This window comes from Pithys albifrons, chromosome 4 (genome assembly GCF_047495875.1).
Source record: "Pithys albifrons albifrons isolate INPA30051 chromosome 4, PitAlb_v1, whole genome shotgun sequence".
Lineage (NCBI taxonomy): Eukaryota > Metazoa > Chordata > Aves > Passeriformes > Thamnophilidae > Pithys > Pithys albifrons.
The window spans coordinates 56,060,150-56,083,867 of NC_092461.1; the positions used below are offsets into that span (position 1 = coordinate 56,060,150).

The 23,718-nt window shown below is 38.1% G+C and overlaps 1 protein-coding gene across 2 annotated transcripts; it reads right to left on the minus strand.

Annotated features, from left to right (window-relative positions):
• Nucleotides 1-4,376: 4,376 nt before the first annotated feature.
• LRRCC1 (leucine rich repeat and coiled-coil centrosomal protein 1) lies at nucleotides 4,377-23,718 on the minus strand. Of its 2 annotated transcripts, none has more exons than XM_071554256.1 (19): nucleotides 23,568-23,718; nucleotides 23,284-23,423; nucleotides 22,857-22,922; nucleotides 22,011-22,178; nucleotides 19,914-20,083; nucleotides 19,604-19,813; nucleotides 18,602-18,801; nucleotides 17,677-17,863; nucleotides 17,195-17,343; nucleotides 15,867-16,071; nucleotides 14,709-14,848; nucleotides 13,274-13,475; nucleotides 12,078-12,263; nucleotides 10,716-10,890; nucleotides 9,829-9,992; nucleotides 8,385-8,593; nucleotides 8,054-8,191; nucleotides 5,261-5,396; nucleotides 4,377-4,679 (listed from the first exon to the last, which is right to left on the minus strand). In XM_071554256.1, the coding sequence occupies exons 1-19, from the start codon at nucleotides 23,615-23,617 to the stop codon at nucleotides 4,557-4,559; spliced, it is 3,018 nt and encodes a 1,005-aa protein (XP_071410357.1). In that variant the 5' UTR covers nucleotides 23,618-23,718; the 3' UTR covers nucleotides 4,377-4,556. The 2 variants fall into 2 exon arrangements, with proteins under 2 accessions (XP_071410357.1, XP_071410356.1); XM_071554255.1 differs by having other exon boundaries at nucleotides 23,284-23,489.

Sequence of the window (23,718 nt, forward strand, 5' to 3'; positions counted from 1 at the left end):
CGGCCCCGCGGGACGGAAAGGGCACTTGGCTGGCGTGGGCCAGGCCGGGCTGGGCCCCGCCAGGACGGGTAGCTCAGGCCCGGAGAACGCCTCAGGACGGGCCGGGACGTCGGCGGCCGGCTCGAGTGCCCCATGCTCCCCGACACGATAGCTCCTTGTCACTCATGGCACCGCTTGCATTTGATAGAACAGCACTTAGGTTAATTGTAAACTATGTGCTCACATCTGCCGAGGTCAGGCACAACGCGCTGATGGTCTGGCTAGAGGCACTGGAATTTCGGATGCTGACCCCGTCCCTCACGCTGTTGTCTAAATACACTCGGCATTAACCTTCCTGCAGGTACAGCTCTTTCCTTCAGTTACCATCGAATAAAAGTAGAGAAGCCTTAAGGTCCACGCTGCATAAGAATTCAAGGGATGCTCTTCTAGGACGAAATGCTGCCGGGAAAACACCTTCAGGTGCCATCACATCATGGGAGGCAGCGGAGCACGTCACACCGTGTCACACGGGCCCTGCACTGTGCAGGGCAGTATAAGTATGTATAGGAGCAAGCAGTTATTTACATATTCTCTCTGGACCTGGGATCACAGACCCTCTTAATATCGAGTAACAGGAATTTCCTAACAGATTTCATACTCAATAGTGATAAAAACAGATCCATTATCTTGTCACGGAATGAAACCAAAATCTAATAATGGAATCAATTTTAAATTGTTCTGATTAAAGCAAAAGAGTATGCCTTGCATCTGACAAGGTCAGAGCTCACATTTTGTTTATATTTTATTTATTTATTTATTATTTATACCTTTCAGTAATGTCAGGTTGAAATTTATCCTTATGAATGGGTAAATTTGGCACACTTTCACCTGCACCACATTTTTATTATTTTAACGTTTTGAAGGTAGAAGTCATTTAAACACTTATTTAAAAGATCTAAGGGAGCCATGTAGGATTAAAGAGGGAAACGATGCCAGAGTTAGCCACAAGAAAAGCAAATATTCCAGGCAGTACTAACATGTGCACATACCCAAGTACTGCAGTATGAGCTTCCTGAGCAAAGAACAAGGAATAGAAAGAATTTACATTAAAAACTGTAACAACTCCCTATGATGAAGTCAGAAAACAAGTTTCAGAACAAAAATTTTGGAGTAAAAACTCAGAGATATTAATACATTGAATCAGCGTAAGAGTTCTTGCAATTTCCTGGTGCATTCCAATTACTCAATTACTTCACCCAAAGTATAGCTTTGTCAAATAATAAGCAAAAAAAAATGCCGAAGGAAGTACTCAATAAATATGACAGAAAAGCACTCTCAAGTGGTGCACCTTTTCTGTACCACTGTTATGCATGAGAATACTATAGAACAGTTTTCCAGATGAGTATTTCCTCAAATACTGTGGTTTTTGAAGGAGTGTATAGAGCACAAGAATAAGAAGTAATTTTCTTCTGCCTTTAGACAACTGATATATTTGTCTCATGGAATTGTGATCACCAGGATTCTTCTAGAATAATAAATAAAGCTCATTTTAAACTTAACAGCAAAATTTACTAGACTAACATTGGTTAATTAGCGTTGGTTCTACACCTTGCTAACCATTGCCACTATGTATTAATGTTTACATATTATCAACCAATGGCACAGATTCCAAGCAAACAGTCCTCAACAGTTCTATCCTACCTTAGAAGTACCTATTCTACCTGGAATTACCACAGTGCAGACACCTCCCTGTCAGTGCTGATGGCTTGTTCTTGGTGCTCTCATGGGTCAGGTGTGGGAACTCTGGATTCAAGGAACCAGAGCTGAAGCATGTGTCTTTCTGTTCCCTCCTACAAATTTGGAATTTTACCCTTTTATAATCTCTGGACAATTCCCAGCCCTCCACCTGTAACACTATGAAATGGAGTGGAGGTTTTTTCCCAAGCTGTTGCAGGCACCTCCTTCAGTTGTTGGGCGGCCTTTTATTTTGTTTTGCTGCTGTTGCTTCCATTCTTAAAACAAATACAGTCTCTTTGAAGCTCTCAAAATTATGCTTTGCGAAAGACCAGTCATTGACCCATCAGCACATTTTTTGCTGCTGGGGCCTCTGCTTCAACTTGTGCCCATGTTTTCAAGGCCTTTGTTACATCCCACACTTAGGCTGCACCTCATAACCATAACAAGAGGCAGCTGGTATCAAGCTCTGGTTCACACAACAAGCTTTCATTAACACATTGATAAGAAGGCCAGTGAGCTTCACAGAGCCAAAGGCCAGGACCTTTTACCTTTAAGAAGCCGCTGGGCACAAAAATGCCTGAATGAGTTGATGGTAAAGTTGTTGGAGCAACAGGACTCTGCTTCAGCTACTGTGAGGTGCAAGGTGGGAAGGAATAGCTCCACCTGGTGTAACAACCAGTACCCGATTTTACTACTCATGTTTTATTTACTAGTGCAGCATGATATGCTTCTGAGTACAGTGTAATTCAGTAACAGTTTAGGATCTGCTGAGAACAAGCAAATGCAGGAAATGCCTGAGTACAGTGGAGATGGCAAAGCCTCCAATATGAAAGAAATAAAACAATATATTAACATAGGGCCTATCTTATGATCGAGGGGAATGCTGTGGATGTGGTCTATCTGGACTTCAGCAAGGCCTTTGACACTGTCTCCCATAATATACTCCTGGAAAAGCTGGTAGCCCATGGCTTGGACAGTGTACCCTCTCCTGGATTAGGAGCTGACTGGAGGGTGGGGCCCAGAGAGTGCTGGTGAATGGAGCTGCATCCAGCTGGTGGCCAGTCACTAGTGGTGTTCCCCAGGGGTCTGTGTTGGGTCCAGTCCTGTTTAACATCTTTATTGATAATTTAGATGAAGGGATTGAGTCCATCATCAGCAAATTTGCAGATGACACCAAGTTGGGCGGGAGTGTCGACCAGCTGGAAGGCAGGAGGGCTCAGCAGAGGGATCTGGATAGACTTGAGAGATGGGCTGATTTCAATGGGATGAAGTTCAATAAGGCCAAGTGCCGGGTCCTGCACTTTGGCCACAACAGCCTCCTGCAGCGCTACAGGCTGGGCACAGAGTGGCTGGAGAGCAGCCAGGCAGAAAGGGACCTTGGGGTACTAATTGACAGGAAGCTTAACATGAGCCAACAGTGTGCCCAGGTGGCCAAGAAGGCCAATGGGATCCTGGCCTGGATCAAAAATAGCATGGCCAGCAGGACCAGGGAAGTGATCCTTCCCCTGTACTCTGCATTGGTGAGGCCTCACCTTGAATACTGTGTTCAGTTTTGGGCCCCTCAGTTCAGAAAGGATATTGAGGTGCTGGAGTGAGTCCAGAGAAGAGCAACAAGGCTGGTAAAGGGACTGGAGCACAAGCCCTATGGGAAGAGGCTGAGGGAGCTGGGGTTGTTTAGCCTGGAGAAGAGGAGGCTCAGAGGTGACCTCATCACTGTCTATAACTACCTGAAGGGAAGTTCTAGCCAGGTGGGGGTTGGTCTCTTCTCCCAGGCACTCAGCAATAGGACAAGGGGGCACAGGCTTAAGCTCTGCCAGGGGAAATTTAAGTTGGAGATCAGAAAACAATTCTTTCCAGAGAGAGTGCTCAGGCATTGGAATGGGCTGCCCAGAGAGGTGGTGGATTCACCATCCCTAGAGATTTTTAAATGCAGATTGGACGTGGCGCTGAGTGCCATGATCTCGTAAATGGACTGGAGTTGGACCAAGGGTTGGACTTGATGATCTCGGAGGTCTTTTCCAACCCAATCGATTCTATGATTCGTTTCAGTTATCTCTTATCTTTCAAAAGCCTGGTAGGAAGGCTATTGCTATCAAGATAACCAAACTATGCTGCCAGAGAGCCACTCTAAGTTGCAATAGTAATGAATTCTTCAACAGTGGCAGATTAAACATGTTTATAGGTACAAGAAAGATGGAGAGAAGTCCATTTCTCATGTAGTGACAGGAGAAGGGAGAATGGTTTTAAACTGACAGTAGGTTTAGATTAGATTTTAGAAAAAAATTCCTCACTGTGAGGGTGATGAGGCACTGGAACAGGTTGCCCAGAGAAGTTGTGGATGCCCCATCTCTGGAAGTGTTCCAGGCCAGGTTGGATGGGGTTCTGAGCAAGCTGATGTATTGGAAGGTGTCCCTGTCCATGGCAGGGGGGTTAGAACTAGATGGTCTTTAGGCTCCCTTCCAACCAAAGCCATTCTATGATTCAACATTCTTGGACCTCTCATTAGAAGAATCTTTATCCCAGTGGAGTAAAGCTTCAAGCTCTTGGCTTAGAACTTTCCAACTTTCTTTTCTCTTATTGAACATGCAAACTCCTAATTTCATATGATGCTTTTCATCTGTACCTGTCTTGATCCATTTTGACAGCAGTTAAAGATAACAAAAGGTTAGAAATTACTATTTATTATGAAAATAACATAAAGACATTTATGTCTGATCCCTCAACCATCAAAATATACAACAAAGATTTAATTCTCTAGAAAACAAGGAAAAGTGCATTGTAGTGTATGAGATTGCTTAAGCTTATGTAATACACATTTTTAGTGTAAATATAAATAATCTTCAAAGATCTTGTTGAATATAATTCAGTGCATGTGTAAGTACTCGTATTTTTTTTTCCATGGCTTTTTTATTGTTTGCCATTTCCTGCAGAAGCTCCCGCATTTCTTCTTCAACAGCGTAAACCTGAAACAGAGATCAAATACAATTCTTGCTTTTCTTAGTACACCTAAAGCCGTATAATCTTGGCAATTTTTAACACTGATAAGCAATGCAAGAGTTACATGCTTATGTTTAAATATGCAACCCGGTACTCTTGACTTTGGATGCAGTAGCAGAATTTTGCTTTAAAAAAAGTATTAACCTTCTAGGAGATAGCAAGTAATGTATCAAACCCAGAAAACTTATGGAGAAAAAGCACCAGTTGTCATGCCAAGAAATAACACAGTATATGACAGCAATAGTAGCTGTTAACACTGGCAGAGGTGAGTTAAATGGATTATCTAGCATAATCCTTATTACTCTTGCCTGTGTAGGTAAGGAAATGTTTAGCTATTGATTCATAACAGCTATATAGCATGGAGCTTAACTTTGCTGGAAAAAAAAACTTCACAATGGCACAATTTCAGAGATTTTCTTGCTGTGCAAAAATTGAGTACTAAACCAGGGCTGCTTCCATTCAGAGATCAGCCTGAGAGGTACTGTTGTAGTGGCTGTAGAATAAAAATAAAAATACAATAAATATATACATTTAGTATTAGAATTACTTTTTCATTTGCTGCTTCAATTTGTTTTTCCTTTTCATTTGCCAGCTGCAGTAGTTCTTCCTGATGTGCTGCCAACATTGACTCAAGTTTTTTCCTACACGCATTATCCATTTCATGAAGCTTTTCCACAGCAATCCTAAAAATGATTTAAAAAAAAAATCACACTCCTGCAAACAACAGAAGTAATTTGCTTTGTCCAGTTCTGCCTTTGATTTTAAAAACATAGGCATGATTATACCAACATCAGCATTAGAAGATGTCATTTTCTCAAGTACATGTTCTAGTTTTATGTGTTTAGAGCTTCTGGCATTCCTCTTAGCAGAAGCATTTAATCACTAGCAAAGAATATGAAGATTGCTTGCTACTGTCAACATGCATAAGAACTCCACCTGTTCTCAAGCATCTACTGATTATGTTTTTGCTTTCCAAGAAGTGAACGACTCAACTGTATGACCTTGTAAATGGCCTGTGAGCCTGTGTCAGAAAAGCGCTTCACAGTAGTGAAGCATTTTCTTGACTCCAAGCAAATTCTCCTTTTAAGAAGTGATTCTAAAATACATATGAACAAAAAGCAAAGCAAATTATTCTACTACAGAATTAATTTACAACAAATATTTGACACAAACCAGAATTATTTCGAAAAAATTTCAGTTTCACTATTGATTTTCCAACAGTTCCAAAACCCAGTATTATTGACTAATTGAGGAGGTTGGTTTTGGTTGGGGATTTTTTGTTTATTTGTTTGTTGTTGGTTTGTTGGCTGTTTTAAAATCAAACTTGACCATCAAGGTATTTTCCTGCATTTATTAATCAGATAATTTTCCTTAAAATAGTAGCTAAAGTATAATTAATCAAAGTGTTTAATTTAAAACGTAAAGCAAAAAACTGTAGTCATACTAACTTATTCCTTCAGTAACAACATGGTTATCACTGCTAAATAAATATAAATTTATTTTATGCAGTCTATTAACTAGCTGGTATTTTCTCAAGAATAGGTGTGAGGAAGAAACAAAAACATGAGAAGGGGTCCAAAGAATAAAGGAAAAATCATATTAAGAATCTAAGCTTATTACATGCAGCAGAATAGCACACTTCTCCATCATACTAGAAGCATATGAAATAATTTTCTGGATTATGAGTACCTTTTTCTGTATCACCTCATATTTCACTATTAATTCATCAAAAAAGTTGACAGTACAAGAGGAACAAGAAAATTAAAAATCTGTTGCTACTTTCAAGGGAAGAGAATGACAGGTAACTTAGTCCATTTGTCACAGACTCAAACAGTAATTAATTAATTAACAGGCAACAAGTTGGGCAGGAATGTTGATCTGATGGAGGGCAGGAAGGCTCTTCAGGGGGATCGGGTCAGGTTGGATTGATGGGCCAAGGCCAATTTTGTGAGGTTCAGCAATGTCAAGTGCCAGATCCTACATTTAGAACACAACCCCAGGCAGCACTACAGAACTGGGGCAGACTGGCTGAAAAGCTGCCCATTGGAAAAGGACCTGGGAATGCTGGTCAACAGCCAAACATGAGCCAGCAGTGTGCCCAGGAGGACAAGGCCAATGGCATCCTGGCCTGTATCAGAAAGTGTGGCCAGCAGGACCAGGGCAGTGATTGTCCCCCTGTACTCGGCACTGGTGAGGCCACACTTCAAGTACTGTGTCCAGTTCTGGGTCCCTCACTTCAAGACAGACTGAAGTGCTGGAATGAGTCCATAGAAGGGCAGCAGAGTTGTTGAAGGGTCTGGAGCACAAGTCTTAGGAGGATGCGCTGAGGGAGCTGGAGTTGTTTTGTCTGGTAAGAAATAGGCTCAGGAGAACCTTATCACTCTCTACAACAACCTAAATGAGGGTGGGGGTCAGTCTCTTCTCCCAGGTAACAAGTGACAGGACAAGAAGAAATGGCCACAAGTTGTGCCAGGGAAGGTTTAGATTTGATATATTGAAAAATTGCTTCAATGAGTGGGTTGTCAAGCACTGGAAGAGCCTGTCCTGCTAAGTAGTTGATTCACCATCCCTGGAGGTATTTGAGAGTTGTAAATGTGGCACTTAGGGACATAGTTCAGTAATGGACTTTGCAGTGCTGGGTTAATGGTTGGATATGATAGATCTTAAAGGCCTTTTCCATCCTAAAAAATTCCATGATTTATTAATATTCTTGTGGCAAGTATTGAGGATCTGTCCTCCATTTCCTACACAGTGCATGAGGTATTTTTACTTTATCCCGCACAGACATATGTGAAAGCACTGTGCCCTTCCTTGTGCACCACCCACAGTTGCTTGGCTTGATCTCTGATTTGCAACCAATTTGTTCCATGAGCTAGGAACAAATCATGGTCATGAGCTAGAGAGCTGAGAGGTTCATGCTCAAAGAAACCTAATACCGGCTGTGACTCATGTGCACAAACATCTTCACTGCACAACTCCAGCCAGCAAATGTGATTTCTGTAGAAGAGTCCCTGTCATTAAGTGACATGGAGTTTACTCACAGAGGTAAACCAAAAGCATTGTAGTGGAATGGATGTAATAGGGAGGAACAAGTGTAGTCTCCAGTTATTTTCAAAGAAAATGGAAACAGAGCTAAGTTTAAATGATGAATGCTGTAAGTGAATGCCAATTCCATTAAGTACGTCACCTGTATAGCGAGAATACAGAGTTTGTAACTGGCCTCACCAAGTACTAAAAAAGTCTTAAGAATTATTTTGCCATATAATCAAACCTTTTTGTATACTTACTAACAGTGAAACTCTATAGTAACTGAGCAGTCACAAACTATTAAGGTGTTCACCTTTGAGTTTCAAGACTTCTGTTTCTCTCTTCAATCAGCTTCTTCTCTTTGATATCAAAGTTTTCCTTCATTTGTTTAACTTGCACCTCCAGCTGGCTTAGTATCTCTCCTTTACCTTGCCACCTCTTTTTCAGTGCACTGAAAATAAAATGCAAATATTTACAATGAATACAAATACCACCCCTTAGGGGGGCAGAAAAAGTTTTTCACGCTTCCATTTTTCCTCATTTCTGTGGGTTTTAATAGCAAGAACATACTCACTAAACATAGAATAACTTCAGAGCAGCATTGCGTACAACTGGAAAGAATTATTGTGACTTGAGTGTATCACCTGTGTGCATTCTTAATGTCATCAAGTTCTACTTCCTTTTCTTCTAGCAGTTGCTTTAATTCCTCTTTTCTTTCAAGCTGTCTTTCTAATTTTTCTTTTAGCTTTTCACATTCAGCAGCTTTTTCATCCAACTTTCCATGAAACAATTTCTGAGCTTCCCGATTTTCTTCATGGTGTTTTCTGATTTGTTTATCTTTTTCTTGTAAGCCCTTTAGAAGGTAAATATTTTAGAACACATAAACACCCTTAACTTTATTATTTAAGAGTATTTATTTAGTCTATGGTGGAATAAAGCGGAAAAGAACATGTGAAAGTTCACTCTTCTAATGTAATGAAAACCACTTAGTAAAGTGATAGCCAGTTAATCAAACTTCATCTGAAAAAAGTCATAATAAGAAAAAATCACCAAAACAAATATGAAATTGAAAGCAAGTTACAAAAAAAGTTATTTTGAGTTTTTATTCTACATAACAGTTGAACAACCTTTTCTTTTGAACAACCTATTCTACATAAGTCACTGAGTTCACATTCTGTAACAGTGAGTAATGCATCTAACTCTGACTAACATAACATGTTATAAATTTTGATTAATAAGCTCAAGTCTTACGTCTCTAAATGAATGAATGGAATGAATAGAAAAAAACATAGTACCTCTGCTGCCAAAATATTGATTTACAAAAACAGAATAAAGGAAAAAACATTTACATTGTAAAATAAACATGAAGCAAAGATTTAAAATTGTTTTCCTTTATTCAGTAAGAATTATGCCGAGTTACACCTCTCAAAATAATTTTCAAGACTAACCTGAAGCAAGTCAGAGAGAAGAAAGTCTGTACATAAATATAGTTCAATGAGAGATTCAAAGTAGCATCTCTGTACATCAATTTAATAAAAAGCCCTCTTTTGCCCTCAATGAAATCAATTGCCACTGATAGCCTGTTTGTCATTTCTGAGTTGGTAAATGAGGAGTGCAGACCCAGCTTTCATTACAGCCTTTACAATAGAATCATAGAATCATAGAATCAATTGGGTTGGAAAAGACCTCCGAGATCATCTAGTCCAACCCTTGGTCCAACTCCAGTCCATTTACCAGATCATGGCACTCAGCGCCACGTCCAATCTGCGTTTAAAAATCTCTAGGGATGGTGAATCCACCACCTCTCTGGGCAGCCCATTCCAATGCCTGACCACTCTCTCTGCAAAGAATTTTTTTCTGATCTCCAACTTAAATTTCCCCTGGCAGAGCTTGAGCCCGTGCCCCCTTGTCCTATTGCTGAGTGTCTGGGAGAAGAGACCAGCCCCCACCTGGCTAGAACTTCCCTTCAGGTAGTTATAGACAGTGATGAGGTCACCTCTGAGCCTCCTCTTCTCCAGGCTAAACAATAGCTAAAATTAAGACTTGCAGTGAAAGTTAAGCACAGAAATTGTCAGATATGGCACTTACTTCTTTTAATCTCCTAATTGTTTCTGTCTGATCATCCAGTGTTTTGTTTTTAATTCTTATGGTATCACTGTCCTGTTCCTTTTGCTTTTTTAATGTCTCAATCTCATTTGTTAAAACTTCAATTTTCGCCTCCAGTTTTCCCCGATCCTGAGCAAGAAGAGCTCCTAGGCAAAACAGGACATTCACACTACAGGACTCATTTTACAGATGACTTCATGATATAGAATGTTGGCAAATGGGGTGGAGGTGAAGGTAAGAACCACTTTAGAAACCAAACTATTGACTATTTTGTCCACTGGAAACACTGTAGGGATTTAATCTCTAGGCAGGTAACACTTAGGTGGAAGTGTAAAACTGAAGGTCTGTTTTATCCTTTGAAAACTTCTCTGAAAAAAGTCAACAGTAGTTCTTACAGACCCAGCCAATCTCAACCCACAAGGTGATGCTGACTCACATGGGTAGAGAAAAATGAAAAATGCCAAAGTTTTTGCTCCTCCGCCCCCGATATTTAATACTTTTAAAAGATATATACTGCAATTTTTACATTAGACTTACCTGATAGACAAGTACAATTATGTAACTCTATTTACAAATCCTTGTTTTCCTAGTTGTATATTTAAAAGCTCTTTGTACAACATTATGGTATTTTGACATTTTCAGGAAATAGATAAGCTGCATTCGCAACTGACTCCCACAACTGCTGTTACAGATCCTGTATTGACCCATGCACTACAGGATATGTTTTTGCACATCAATTTCACAACTGGATAAGATCAGGAAGGCATCCAGAGACCCTGTCATGATCACAGCTCTACTGGAATGTTTATTTGAAAGGTAAGACATTGAGCACCACCATTTTTCTGCCAAAGAAAAAAATACTATTTTACCTTGTTGTGCCAACTCCTGTCCCCATATTTTTCTTTCCATTTTTAACCCATCAATCACAGATTCCTGGGCTGTCAGCTGAGAAATAAGTTTTCCATTTTCCTTTTTTAGAAGTTCAACTTGGGCGGCCTTCTGTTTGTCCTCCTTAATCACAGTTTCAAGTTCTTCAGTTCGACACTTTATGAATAAACATTAGAAAAAGACAATGAGATCCCTTAAAACAAATTTCAAATCAGTACTAAGTGGCTAGGAAGGTTATACTTAAATACAGCAAACTAAGTTAACTGAAAAATATTCTGCTTGCATTCAGGGTTCTATTTGCATCTCTTCCCACTTACAAAATACAAATTTTCTTCAAGTAGACGTACTTCAATCCCAGAAAACTGTAAAGCTGATTTCTAAATAACCACCCTAAATTATCAGTGCAATTATAAAAACCTTGTTTAGAATTACAAACTCACAGGTCAAAAAAAGCAAAAGAGAAAGCAGAGATGTTAAAAACCAAATCAGAACGAAACAGAACTGGGATAAACTTTCATTTCCAATGATAAAGACTTATCTTCATATATACAGGCTACCTTTTGTTTTATATATTACTATTTAATATAGGTATTTTTCAGTCTTGTTTTTAGCAGCATCACTGACTGGCAGAATCCTATTCTGTATAGCAACACAATGTTTGGACTCCCCAACGGCAATGTGGAGAGAGGAGAGTAGAAACAACAGTGTAGGGACTGTTCTGCATCCAAGTTTTAGCACAAACATGAACTGGATACATACATGGACTAGATCATACATCTGTTTAAAAGTTATGTTCCTGGGATTTTAAAAAATTATTTAGGGGTAATAGAATAGTAGTAGAATGTTACCATAAAGCAACTGTGCCCACAGTATTTAACATTAAAATTCAACAGTAAGTAGATAATGAATAATACTGCTAATGTTATGCAAGTAGGAGATATTAAGCTGCTAATAACTACACTGCATTTTTTGTTCAATTTAGTTTTTACTTCACATACACTGATCAACACATGCCTTGGAATTTACAAGAGGTTGGGGATAGTAATGTAGGTTTTGTAGTTTTGACTGACCACCTGATTATATACAAACAGCTAGTGCTCACTAGGCAAGGAGTGCACTTTTGAAGACAAATGAGTCTAGACTAGTCCTTTTCTATCTAGGGAACAGGGTCTGTTAGAAACAGAAGTGCAAGTTGCAAGAATAAAGGCTGATGTGGGGTACTATTGGGTTTTAGTGCAATGTGAAACATGTCTTTTAGTCAATCAACCTGATATGGAATCACTATTTATAGATTAAATATTACAAAAAATATATATGTAGTTGAAATGCTTTGAAACAAGTACCTTTAGGTTTGCTGTAGCTTCTTCATTTGATTTTGTTAATTCTGCAATCTTTGCCTTCTGTTCTTCCACCATACTTGTCAGATCTTGGATCAGACTTGCCATATCTTTTTCCCTTTGTTCAGACTCAAAGAGGCCTTGTTTATATTTAACTAGATCAGCAGAACTATTTTCAAAACCCTCTTTTACCTAAAGTTTTATAAGACAAAACTGAGTATTTGAAACTGGTTTTCTACTGGTTTGTTGGTCGCACTTTAACTTGAAACCAGTTCTACCAGCTACAAATTTGTAACAAAAAATCCCAAACAACAAAACAAACACCAAACACAACAAAAGAAAAACAAAAACAAAACCCCAACCAAACAAAAATCCAAACCAAACCAAACAAAAAACAACACAAAAAAATACATGGGCAGATGGGAAGCAGAGCAGAAAAACCACAGCTTGAGAACTGAAAATAATGCCTTGATTTCATCTCAATGCTAAGATTGTCATTAAAATTTTGAAAGGAGTTAAAGTTAATTCAATTTTTTATTTTTCTTGCAACAGAAAGATTTGAAGGGTAAAACCTGTCTTTTCTTTCCGCTCTTTTCCCATCTATTTAAAACTGATTTAAAGTGGAGAAAACCAAAGTGAAGGTGAAGTATTCAGTATTTTATTTAACATGTAAAATAATGTAAATACTCTCCACAGAAATAAGTTCTCTTAGAAGTTTAGTATGCAAGTTTTGAATTTTGATTTCAAAATTCTTATCCAAAATTCTATTTTGAAAAGTTGAACAGTAAGGAAGTTCACTAGTAACTTCAGTAGTATATATGTAACTAGAACCTTGTCAAAACCTATGCATTTTTACTGTAATTGAATATAGTCTAATAGAATCTCAACATACTTTAAAAGAAATTTGTAACATCAGACAGAAGGTTTTTCCTAGTTTCTTTTGATTAACTTCTACATATGAACAAAAACGCTGTGTTTTTTGAGTGCTGACTTGGCATTTGCTGTTGATGTTCTAATCATTGATATTTCAAAGCCTACTACCAGCATTTTGCATGAATCCTTGAAGAAAAGACCATAAAGATGAAAAAAACCCACTCAACAAAGCATCAATAAAAGAAACGCCCAAAAATATGCCCCAAACCCAAGCACATTTAAGAGAACTACAACCCTGACCTAGCATGAGATGAAAGATTAAGTCTTACCTCTTTAAACCGTTTTGCTTCAATAGTTAGAGCTAAACGAAATTCCTCTTCTAACTCTCTGTACTTCTGATATGACATGCTAATTTTCTCCTGAAATTCTTTAACACACTCTTTGTGCCTCTGCTCCTCTTTAGCCAGTTCTTTTGACAAAGCATCTTGAAATTCAGGTCCATTTAAAGCAACTCGTTTTTCAAGTTCTTTCCTGAAGTTATCAAACACACACTTGAGATACAAACTGCAGTATCTCGCGCTGCTGTTTTAATTCATTTCCTTGGTGTTACTGAACAAGGATAATGAATTCCATAATAAATGGGACAAATTCCTTAATCTCACAGAATTCTATGACAAAGACCCTCCCTTGAGGAAAATTCTGTTGACTACTGATAAAATACCCAAAGGAATATCCTTATTTTTTAATTCAATTTTTGTAGAAATTATTCAATTGCTTTTTTGCTGTTAGTTAGTACTTGTTTCCTTTCCTGTTAACAAACATCTGGAAGTGACATTGGAATCAGAGAAATGCCCTGTACAGCCAGGCACCCTCTTCTGCAGTCATTCTCTTAACCATCACCCAACCAGCAACTGTGGCTTCTCACTCAGACCCAAAACCTGAAAAGCAGCAGCAACAGGGACCTAAAAGGAGAATGCTGAAGCAAAAGTACCCTGGACTTCCAGCCAACTCTGTTCATTGGTTTTAAAGCAAAAAAACTTATCCACTCTCCTTCACATTACATCTTTTGGAGATTTATGAGATAATTATTGGAAGTCCTCAAAGCACAGCTATCAGATTCTTCCCATCTAAACATGCAACTATCTTGGTATCTGAATACAATTGCCCTTGGAAAATTTAGCCAGCTTTTTTTATTAATAACCTTTTTCACAGACTACTATCCCACAGGGTACTTACTGCTTTAGTTTATACAAATAGTTTATTGTATTAGATGAAGAGTATAGAACTTAGGCTCAAGTATTCTGAAAAAAAGGGAAATTTTCAGAGAGGAAAACAGCCAGGCAAGTAACTCACCCACACACCCACAAGCAATATATTGTAGAAGGTGACTTATTTTTTGCAATACTTTGTGTTATTGTTATTACATGCAGTTGTTCAGATGCTAATTCAGATAAAATTTTGTTTTTATCTGGTTTTTCCTGGATTACAGATCAAGTATTTCAAATAAAGAGTTCAGCCATATAACATGATGAGAACCTATCAAATGGAAGTTGCCTCCATGGACTTATGAGTCAGAAATGTATGAGACACAAAGATATTCTTAAATAAGCAGGAAAATGTGTGGGAAGACATTTAAATTTTAACAAAGACTCTCTCTCACATTAATTAAAAAAAAACCCAAGCCACAAACCAAATCCAAACAAAATACGTTTGCAATACTAGCATCTCTATTAACTTATGTAAAGAAAATAGATGACCCCATACCTTTGCTCTTGCTCTCTTAATACAAGAAGTTCATGTAGTTGTTTTACCTTCTCCTTCTGTTGTCGGAAGGATATTCTAAGTAACTGTACTTCTCTTTCATTTGCTGATGCTTTAAGCTCTGCTTCTTGCACCTGTTTCATCTGTGTGGAATTCATAAAGACAAGAACAAGATTTTCTTCAAGCTGCAATCTAGTCTTTATGCCTTAGCCTGGAATACAAAGGCACAGGTCCTTTTTAGGGGTTTTGTTGTTTGTTTTTGTTGGGTTTGGTTTTATTTTTTTTTCTTAGTATATTTTGTATCACTTGAAGAAATTTAAGATAAATGTTTAAAATGAAGTCTTAACTTACTACAACACAAAAAATGAATGGGCACTTGCAGTTTGCTGTCAGGGAGTGCCCAGATTCTCATTCCTTTGAGCAACACCAGCTCCTAGAGCATCACACTATAGGCTGAGAGACTTTTCAGGATGGATGTGTTAGAATTCAGTTTCTGTATGTTCAGTGACACAGGAATGGGCTAATATAGGAATATAAAAAACCAAAAGGAATAGATATAGGACACTGAAAATTCAGCAATTAACTTCTCAGACAGAAGTAGTGGCATATCTGGTCCAGCATCTTGATCTTCTGCATTTGTACACTGAACAAAGTACCTCCAACAACAAAAACATCATTATGTTCTCTAGATGTAAAAATACCCACCAAAAATCCCACCCAACAAAACAAAAAAAACCCCACCCAAAACAATGAGAATATTTAAAGTAAGTTCTCAGCAATTACTGTTTTGTTCTGGTTGCAATTAAAAGCATTTAATTGTTTAGATCAGCAAAACAAACAGAACCAGGTTTCCATCCCAGTAGTAAGATCTTTATTGATTTTTAAAAAAGCCTTGTCTTTGTTACTGCATATTTTCAGAAAATATCCAGCTCACAGTGTTAAGTACATAGGACTTGTTCTCCTTTATCTTAAGACTGCATCACATGACATACTTCTGTTTATAAAATACATTAATTGACAATTAAACTGGATACCTGTTATTAGCTATTATTATTGTGGAAAACTCAGACTTAAAACTTGTAAAATCTACTGTTTCTTTGTATCCAGAACTATAGTAGCCACCCTGTTGCCATTGTTCTATTTGCTCTTGAAAAATATTACCTCAATTGCTCGTTGCTGCAATCTCTGCATCTCCATCTTAGACAGTGTTTCTTCTAAAGCTTGCATGGCCTTATGGTGTTCTGCTTCTTTATTTCTTGCCTGATTTAATTCATTAGTAAGTTTTTCAGTTTCACCTTTCAACTGTTGGACATCTGCTTCCAGTCTTGCTTTGTCATCTCTCTCTTTCAATATCAATTCCTTTAGCCTAAAAATGCATGCCATAAAATTATATTGTAAACATTTTAGTATTTAGTTGGATGCCAAATACATTGAGGAAAAAACCATTAGTAGCTCTTGTAGCACCATATCTTGTTCTTTACTGAGTTTTACTACTTGCAGCCATCATGTAAAACCGTTTAAAAACATGCAAACTATTACTGAAGTTATGTGTAGCATTACTATGTAGAGCTTCGTTTCAAAAAACCTGTGCTGGAGACAACCTCACAGATAGATCTTTTAGGAAATGACATTCCAGTATCATTTTGCTTTATACAAAAGTTGAATGTATAGTATCAGTTTAATAATTACCTTTACCAAACTCTGAAATATTCTTAAATATTTTAATATTTTTTATAGAAGATCTATCTCAACAGAAAAGGAACATAATAAGCTTCTTGTACAAAAAGGTAACGGGTAAAGGTGGGAAATGAACCTAAAGCAAAAAGGGAAAAAGGGGAAAGGATCCAAGGCAGTCATGGATGGTAACTCAGGAAGTACCTGGCTTATTTCTTTCTTACAAGAAAGACAATGCATCTTTGATAAATAAAATGCAGTTAAGAAAAAGACAAGTAGAGCAGATAACTCCAGAAATACCTGATGACAAACAATGCTTTGTTAAAAGGGGAGATTTTATATAAAAAAAGCTGCTGCTCAGAACTTACACAAGGATGAAGATGCGCTAGGCCTGCCCCACACAACGTACTGCCTGTGGGCCAGAAACGCCTTTGTTCCAGGACACAGCAGGAAAAACACAAAGATCGCTGTAGGTATAGAGGGAAAGAGGGATTGGGAAACAGAAGGTGAAAGCATGATATGAGACCACTACTAGAGCTTGAACTGAAAGTACAGTTATGATACAGACTGTTGGGAAAATAATGTCTGGAAATGGAACTAAGTGACATACTGATACTGTTCTAAGATAAGAAAAGAAATAAAGCTGCAGAAAGGATTTTCATTAGGTAATACTGAAAGAAATTATGGCACTTCTTCTTGATGTCTTATTTTCAAAGTATTTTATTTAAAGCTGCTCTCATTTCTTAAGCCTACAAATTGAAAATTTTTGTGAATTAAAAAACCCCCCAAAACCTCTTATAGCACTGTTTCCGTACCTGTCTGTAGTGTATACAGCCATACTCTGAATATTCTTTTCTTCTTTTGCATGCTGCTGTAGCTCTTTGACATGCTCTAATAATTTCTTCTCTGCTTGCTCTGCTTTCCACCTCCTTTCTTTCTCCTGATCCAGTTCTTGAATCAGTGCCTTAACAAAAATGTGGTAAGTATCAACTTAGTAGGAAACATTCAAGCATAGCCAAAAATGACAAACAATATTTATAACTGTAGAACAAGACCCTTCCATCTTTCTGAAATTCATGGATGACAGAGCAAAGGGCAAGTGACCAGGCCAAAAACTCCTATAAAAATGAAACAAAATAAATCCTCTCCCAGTTGATACTACAAGAGGACCACTACTTTTCATGCTATCTACACACAATTGTTTTTGTCACCTCCAATTGTACCCTGACCTGGAGACATATACTTGGCTTCAGGTGAAGACATAGTCATATTTAACTTGAAATGATGCAAAACCTACTCGGTATGTTGATTCCTCTGTGGGATTTGAATTACTTTCTTCTACTTTTTCTATATTGCTCTGTCTACCAGTTAGTATTTCAGCTTTTCTTCCCACTACTTTCAAGTCTTGATTATCTGATGATGAATTAACATGAGAGTCTCTTTGATTGGAGTTTGGACACTTTGAGGAACTCTTCTTCTTTTCCCTGTATTAGCAGGACATCAAGCTATGTTTAAGAATATGCAGAGTTTAAGGGATTCAGACACTTTTATAGGATGAAATTTTACAGTTCAGTGCAAAAGCTGAATTCAAAATCATGCAGAAAATAATTTGCAAGCAGGCCATAGCAGAAACAGCTAAATTCAAACGTTCAGCTGTAAAATGGTATCTGAAATAGTTTATGCTATCTGAAATACATCTTATGATCACATGGATATGAAACAATTCTGAAGAAAGAGAGTAGCTGTAGAGCTGCAGTGGCTGACTAAACTAATATATTCCAAATTGTATCTTCTTCTACTCATCACTCCTGATATTTACTACATAAATCAAATAAATCACTATGGCATCTTCAGCTTCATCAGAAAATATGGACAGTTCTTGACCATTGTTCTGACAGCATTTTTATTTTTAACAACTCAGTTCTGTCTGTGGAGAATTCTTCGGTCACCACAGTTTAAAACAAAGATGGAAATATAAGCTGTTAGAATTCTGAAAGTGTTTGTTTTAGAATCTTCAGTTCAATTTCTTTCTTACCTAAAGACAGAAACTGCTCACACAGAGAAATGACAGAATGAAATCTCAGTAGCTACTCATTTTCAGCGCATTAATGACAGCGCTAATTTACCCAACCTACCACTTTTAGAAAATGTTTCAAGTACTACATTCACTCTGACTATTCATATTAATTGATTTTGGCTTTATATGGCAAACATCAGGATACCTGTCAGTTACTTTGTTCTTAAGATGACTCGCATGACACTTAGAAGATAAGGAAGTTCTCTGGTGAGTAGGGATCTTGCTTCTTTTCGTGACCTTTCTGTTGTTCTCTTTTCCACTCTCATTTTCACTCTCCGAAGTTGGATCTGTGTCTCTCTTAGCTTTGAGAGTACTTGGAGCTTCCTGTCTTGAGCTGTCAGATACCTAAGAAGAGATAAAAATTTTATCTATAAATTTTACCATTTCTATTTGTCTAATTTCTAACACTTATTCAGGTGCTATTTTTAAAAAAGTTCACACAAAATAACTTTAAGAGAAAAGTAAATAATTGCTTCCAATTTTTTACTTTTACAATGCCTTCCCTCCTTGCTAAAATATTTCATTGTTTTAAAGATAAAATAAACCCAACGTGCTCGAGAACATGTAGGTGTATCCTTTTGAAATTCCTAAAGTTTGGTAAAATCCTTAGGCATAAAAGGTTGTTGAAAAATATAAAACAAATACAGCACTTAAAACCAAAAAAGCCTTTCAAACACCACCAACTGTTACAAGACAAACACAACAAACTTGTATGTTACCTATGTTAACAAAACAATATAATTGATAAATATATCAGATCAAGTTGACTTATTGGTGAAATTAATTTTCACTGACTGTATAATCCAAGTATTCTGGTGCATTTTATGTTTTACTCTGGTTCAGTTACTATATTGATGACTTCAAGGTAAAAAACAAAATATTTTCTAATATAACATGATCACATAGCTCTGCTAGTTCTATACACTGTGGTTTTTATTCAGTATGAAAGTTTTCAGAATTCAAACAGTTTTAAAGACTTGTTTTTATTTTATTCCCAGCTTCTCAAAATGATTAAGAACACATTAGCATAGTCAGCCCATACCAGCAGAAATACCCCAGACAGTTCCAGAAGACTTCTGTCTCATCAGAAAGGTACACCTCATTTAACAAACAAAACTTTCTGTGCAATCACAGAAAAGAAATTCACCTTTTGCAGTATCTGTGAAATCTGATCTTCAATTCTTTTAATCCTCATCTCACTATATAATTTATCAAGTGTGGTCTTCTCTGGTTCTGAAGATGAGACAAGCTCTGTGGAGGAGCTGGTGGCACCCTGTACTTGTATTCTTGTACGCTGATGAAAATGAGCCAATGCCTGGTCGATATGTGGTGTCACCAGTGGTAAGACGACATTTTTCTGTCAGAAGGAAAGACAACCCCTGTAGCATTAATGAGTTGCATACAATATAAAAATACAATGTGTCAATTTTAAAATCCATACACACAAACTATGGCACCTGATCTCTGGATGAGGGGCACCCAGATGAAACCAAAGAGCCCAACACATCTTCTGAGCACTGCAAATCTGAACAGTTTTCTTCTTCCGGGTCCGCTGGTTCACCAGAAATACTTCTTCCATCCAGAGCTGTTAACTGGGGCAACGACTGAAGAACAGTTTCTCTATAACCTTGACAAAAAGACCACATGTAAATTGAAATCAATCTCCTAAGGAGATGTCTGGTGTATTTCAGGTACCCTGGCATCTTAAATGATTCACTGCATTTTTAACATAAGAAAAAAAGGTAGTGAGTTATCTACAATTGTCTCACCTTTCCTCACCCATGGCATTCAACAGACAGCATTACAAAATTAAATTAACTGGGAAGCTGCCTGCCTGTCCTGGTCAGCTTTGGGACTTCCCAACAACCATCAGCACACTGCAGTTGCACAGACAACCTTTTCATATCGGCCTACTGCACCAACACAGTTGTACCAAATGGAAGGACAGACAAATGTAACGGAAAGGCAAGTTCTAAAAGAGCTTAGATAACTTCTTTGTCAGTGAATGAAATAAGACATTATGAAACTGTGAAGCACTGAAGTTAACTTTCTTTGAGTTAATAAGAGTTTGGGACTCTGAACACTGCAGTCTTGAAAGTAAGTCACACCAGACATATGAAGAGGTGTGTAAATACTTGCTGAAGAAAACTAGTAGAATTTTCTAAGTTATCCAGATACCTTTAATACTTCTGTTACTGTTTTATAGTGCCAGAATGCAGTTGTAAAACACTTGCTTTTGAAAATATGACTCAAAACCTTTTTTGGCTTTCCTCAATTACCTCTGAGGTGTCTTTCTAACTGTACACATATCACACCTGTATCAGTTACATGCTCATGATATAGCTGCTATTTTACATTATTGTTTTACTCCTAGTGTTCTACTCTTCGCAATGAAATTATCTTTGAGCTTCCCCAGAAGTATCAATCCTCTGCTTCTACCTTTCTGTACATTTCCCCCTCTCATACATCTGATGCTACATTAACTTGCTTGAAAACAGGGTGTAACATTTAAATAGCATAAGCAACCCAACTGAAAGTGATGTATCCACATGCAGTCTCCAACAAGTCTCCATGCTGCCTACTATTTAGATACAAAGGCCAATTACTGCAGAGTTTCCTAGAGTCTGTCGCTGTTAACCAAAGCTGTGAGAAGAAAAGGACAAGCTAATTGTGCTACTGATGTTTCACTTGTGGTCTCTAAGTAGCAGACTATTTCCCGTGTCTGCTCCCTTTCTATGTAGTTCAATATCTCAACGTATTTTCTTTGAATTCTCCACCTACCCACTTTATAATATTAATACTCATTTCCTCCTACTTCTGCAACACTTTCTGTTTCCATCACTCTCCCACCTTAACCTAAAATAGTACCGTAGACTCATAGAACGGGTTGGGTTGGAGGGGACCTTAAAAGATCATCCAGTTCCCAATGCCCCTACCATGGTCAGGGTCAGGGAGACCATCCACTAGACCAGGTTGCTCAGGGCCCCATCCAACCTAGCCTTGAACACTTCCAGGGATGAGGCATCCACAACTTCTCTGGGCACACTGTCCCAGTGTCTCATCACACTCACCATAAAGAATTTCTTCCTAATATCTAACCTAAATGTAACTCTCAGTTTGAAGCTATTCCCACCTGTCTTGTCACTATAAGCCTTTGGGAAGAGTGTCTCTCCATCTTTCTTGTAGTCTCCCTTCCGGTACTGGAAGGTCCCAATTAGGTCACCCCAAATCCTTCTCTTGTCCAGGCTGAACAATCCCTATTCTCAGCCTTTCCTCATAAAAGAGGTGCTCCATTCCTCTAATTTTGGCGGCTCTCCTCTGGATTAATGAGTGAAAATGCTGAGTCTTATTGAACCATACAACATGTTACAATTTTGAGAATACGCTGAGCGAAAAAAAAAAAGATTTTTTCCAGGGAAAAATTAATTAATTTTGACAGAATTTAGATTTTGCAGGCTTATGAATAAATTTGCAAGCTTCATAACACGGCTAATAGCTTAAAGGAAATCACTAACCTAATGAGCACAAAATTCCACCTAACATGAGATCCATACCTGCTGTATGACAAACTGGATTGGCTTTTCCATTTTTTTCCAGTGTGAGATTCGACAAACAGTGCAGCCCCTTTGTGCACTGAAGTAAGTGAACAACATTGCTTATACAGTTGCTGTGAAGCTCAATGTGGCTAATCTTATGTCTGGTTCCATGAAGGGATCGAAGTCCTGAAATTTGAGAAAAAAAAACAAGCACAAAGTAATGTTTTCTGCTCCAGTCCTGGACTATGAGATTTAGAACAAATGGCATCTTGTTGAAACATATTCAGTCAGAAATGACAGAACAACACTTGTTCCATATCTTGCCTATATATGTTAATTAGCTATGGTACTCTACCAGAGTACAACACTTAAGCAAGTTATGAGAGCTAACCTTAAAGAAATACATTAGTTTCTGACTGTTAAAAAACATGCAAAAATATACATTTTCCTTGAAGTTTCAATTTGTAACTCAGTTCACTAACAAAGTTGTTACCAATGTTTGTTTTAATTTTCTATTACAAATTCTCTTGATTCTGTAGCATAAAATCTTACAAGCAACAATTGACCATTTCAACAGACATAGATAAGAACTTCCATAAGTTGCATTTTTGGAAATAAGTTTGAAATGTTTACTGTGCTACCTGCTGAACAAGTTTGGCCTTGCCAAACACAAGAGAATAAATTCCAGTCTAGAACAATCCTTGGTGTTAGAAACCTGAAAGCTGAGAGTAATAACAATTGCCACTTTTATTAGAATTATTCGGTAAATTAGCGCTTTCAGTACTAGAAACTTCTCAAAATACATTTCAAAATTAAAGTTAGACAAATGCTTTGGACTTTACTGCACTTGGCAAAGTAACTTACCAGAGAGATCATGTATACGATTATATGCCAAGTTCAGCACAGTTAAATTAAAGAGCTTTTCCAATCCTAAACAAAATGAGGAAAAATTAGAAACAGAAGATTTTCAGAAAAATGCTCTGTTTTCATCAAAGCTTGCAAAGTGAACCTTACAAAATAGTAACAACAAATTATGACAATATATGAGTATATTAAACTGTAATGATAAAATAAAAATCAGGCTTTCCTTCTAAATTACAGGATTTTTTATGATGAAGATTACAAAGACTGTATATATATATATATTTAAATCTACATTATAATATGGTTAGTAACCCATACTAACTTTGTATAACCTTAATTTTATGCAAACATTTCAGAAGCAAACTTTAAGACAACTCTCAGAAAACGTTCAGTAGTTGCTAAATGGGCAGAAATGAACATTGCAGACCCTCCACTTTGGTTATCAGGTTACAGGCTAAGCTCAGGGTGCGCAGGTTGGCTAGGGCACTGAGCCCCTCGATGCGGCGGATCTGGTTCGCGGACAGATCCAGGTGCTGCAGGTTCCGGAGGTGGCCGAGCCCCTCGATCCTGGCGATGCGGTTGGAGTGGGCGTTGAGCGTGTGCAGGTCGGAGCGCAGGGGCACATCCCGCAGGCTGCGTAGGAGAGGCGCTGCCGTCAGGCGGGCAGCTCCGCTCCCGGACCCCTCACCCTCCGGCCCGCTCCTCGCTCACCTCTGAACGCCCCTATCCATGAGGCTGAGCTCGCCGCCGACCCCCGCCATGCCGCCGGGCCCCCGCGCAGACCGCACCTCGCTGCAAACTTTCCTCCCACGGCAACGCTCCCCGCCTTACGGCCGGGACACGATCGCCTCAGGGCACCGCT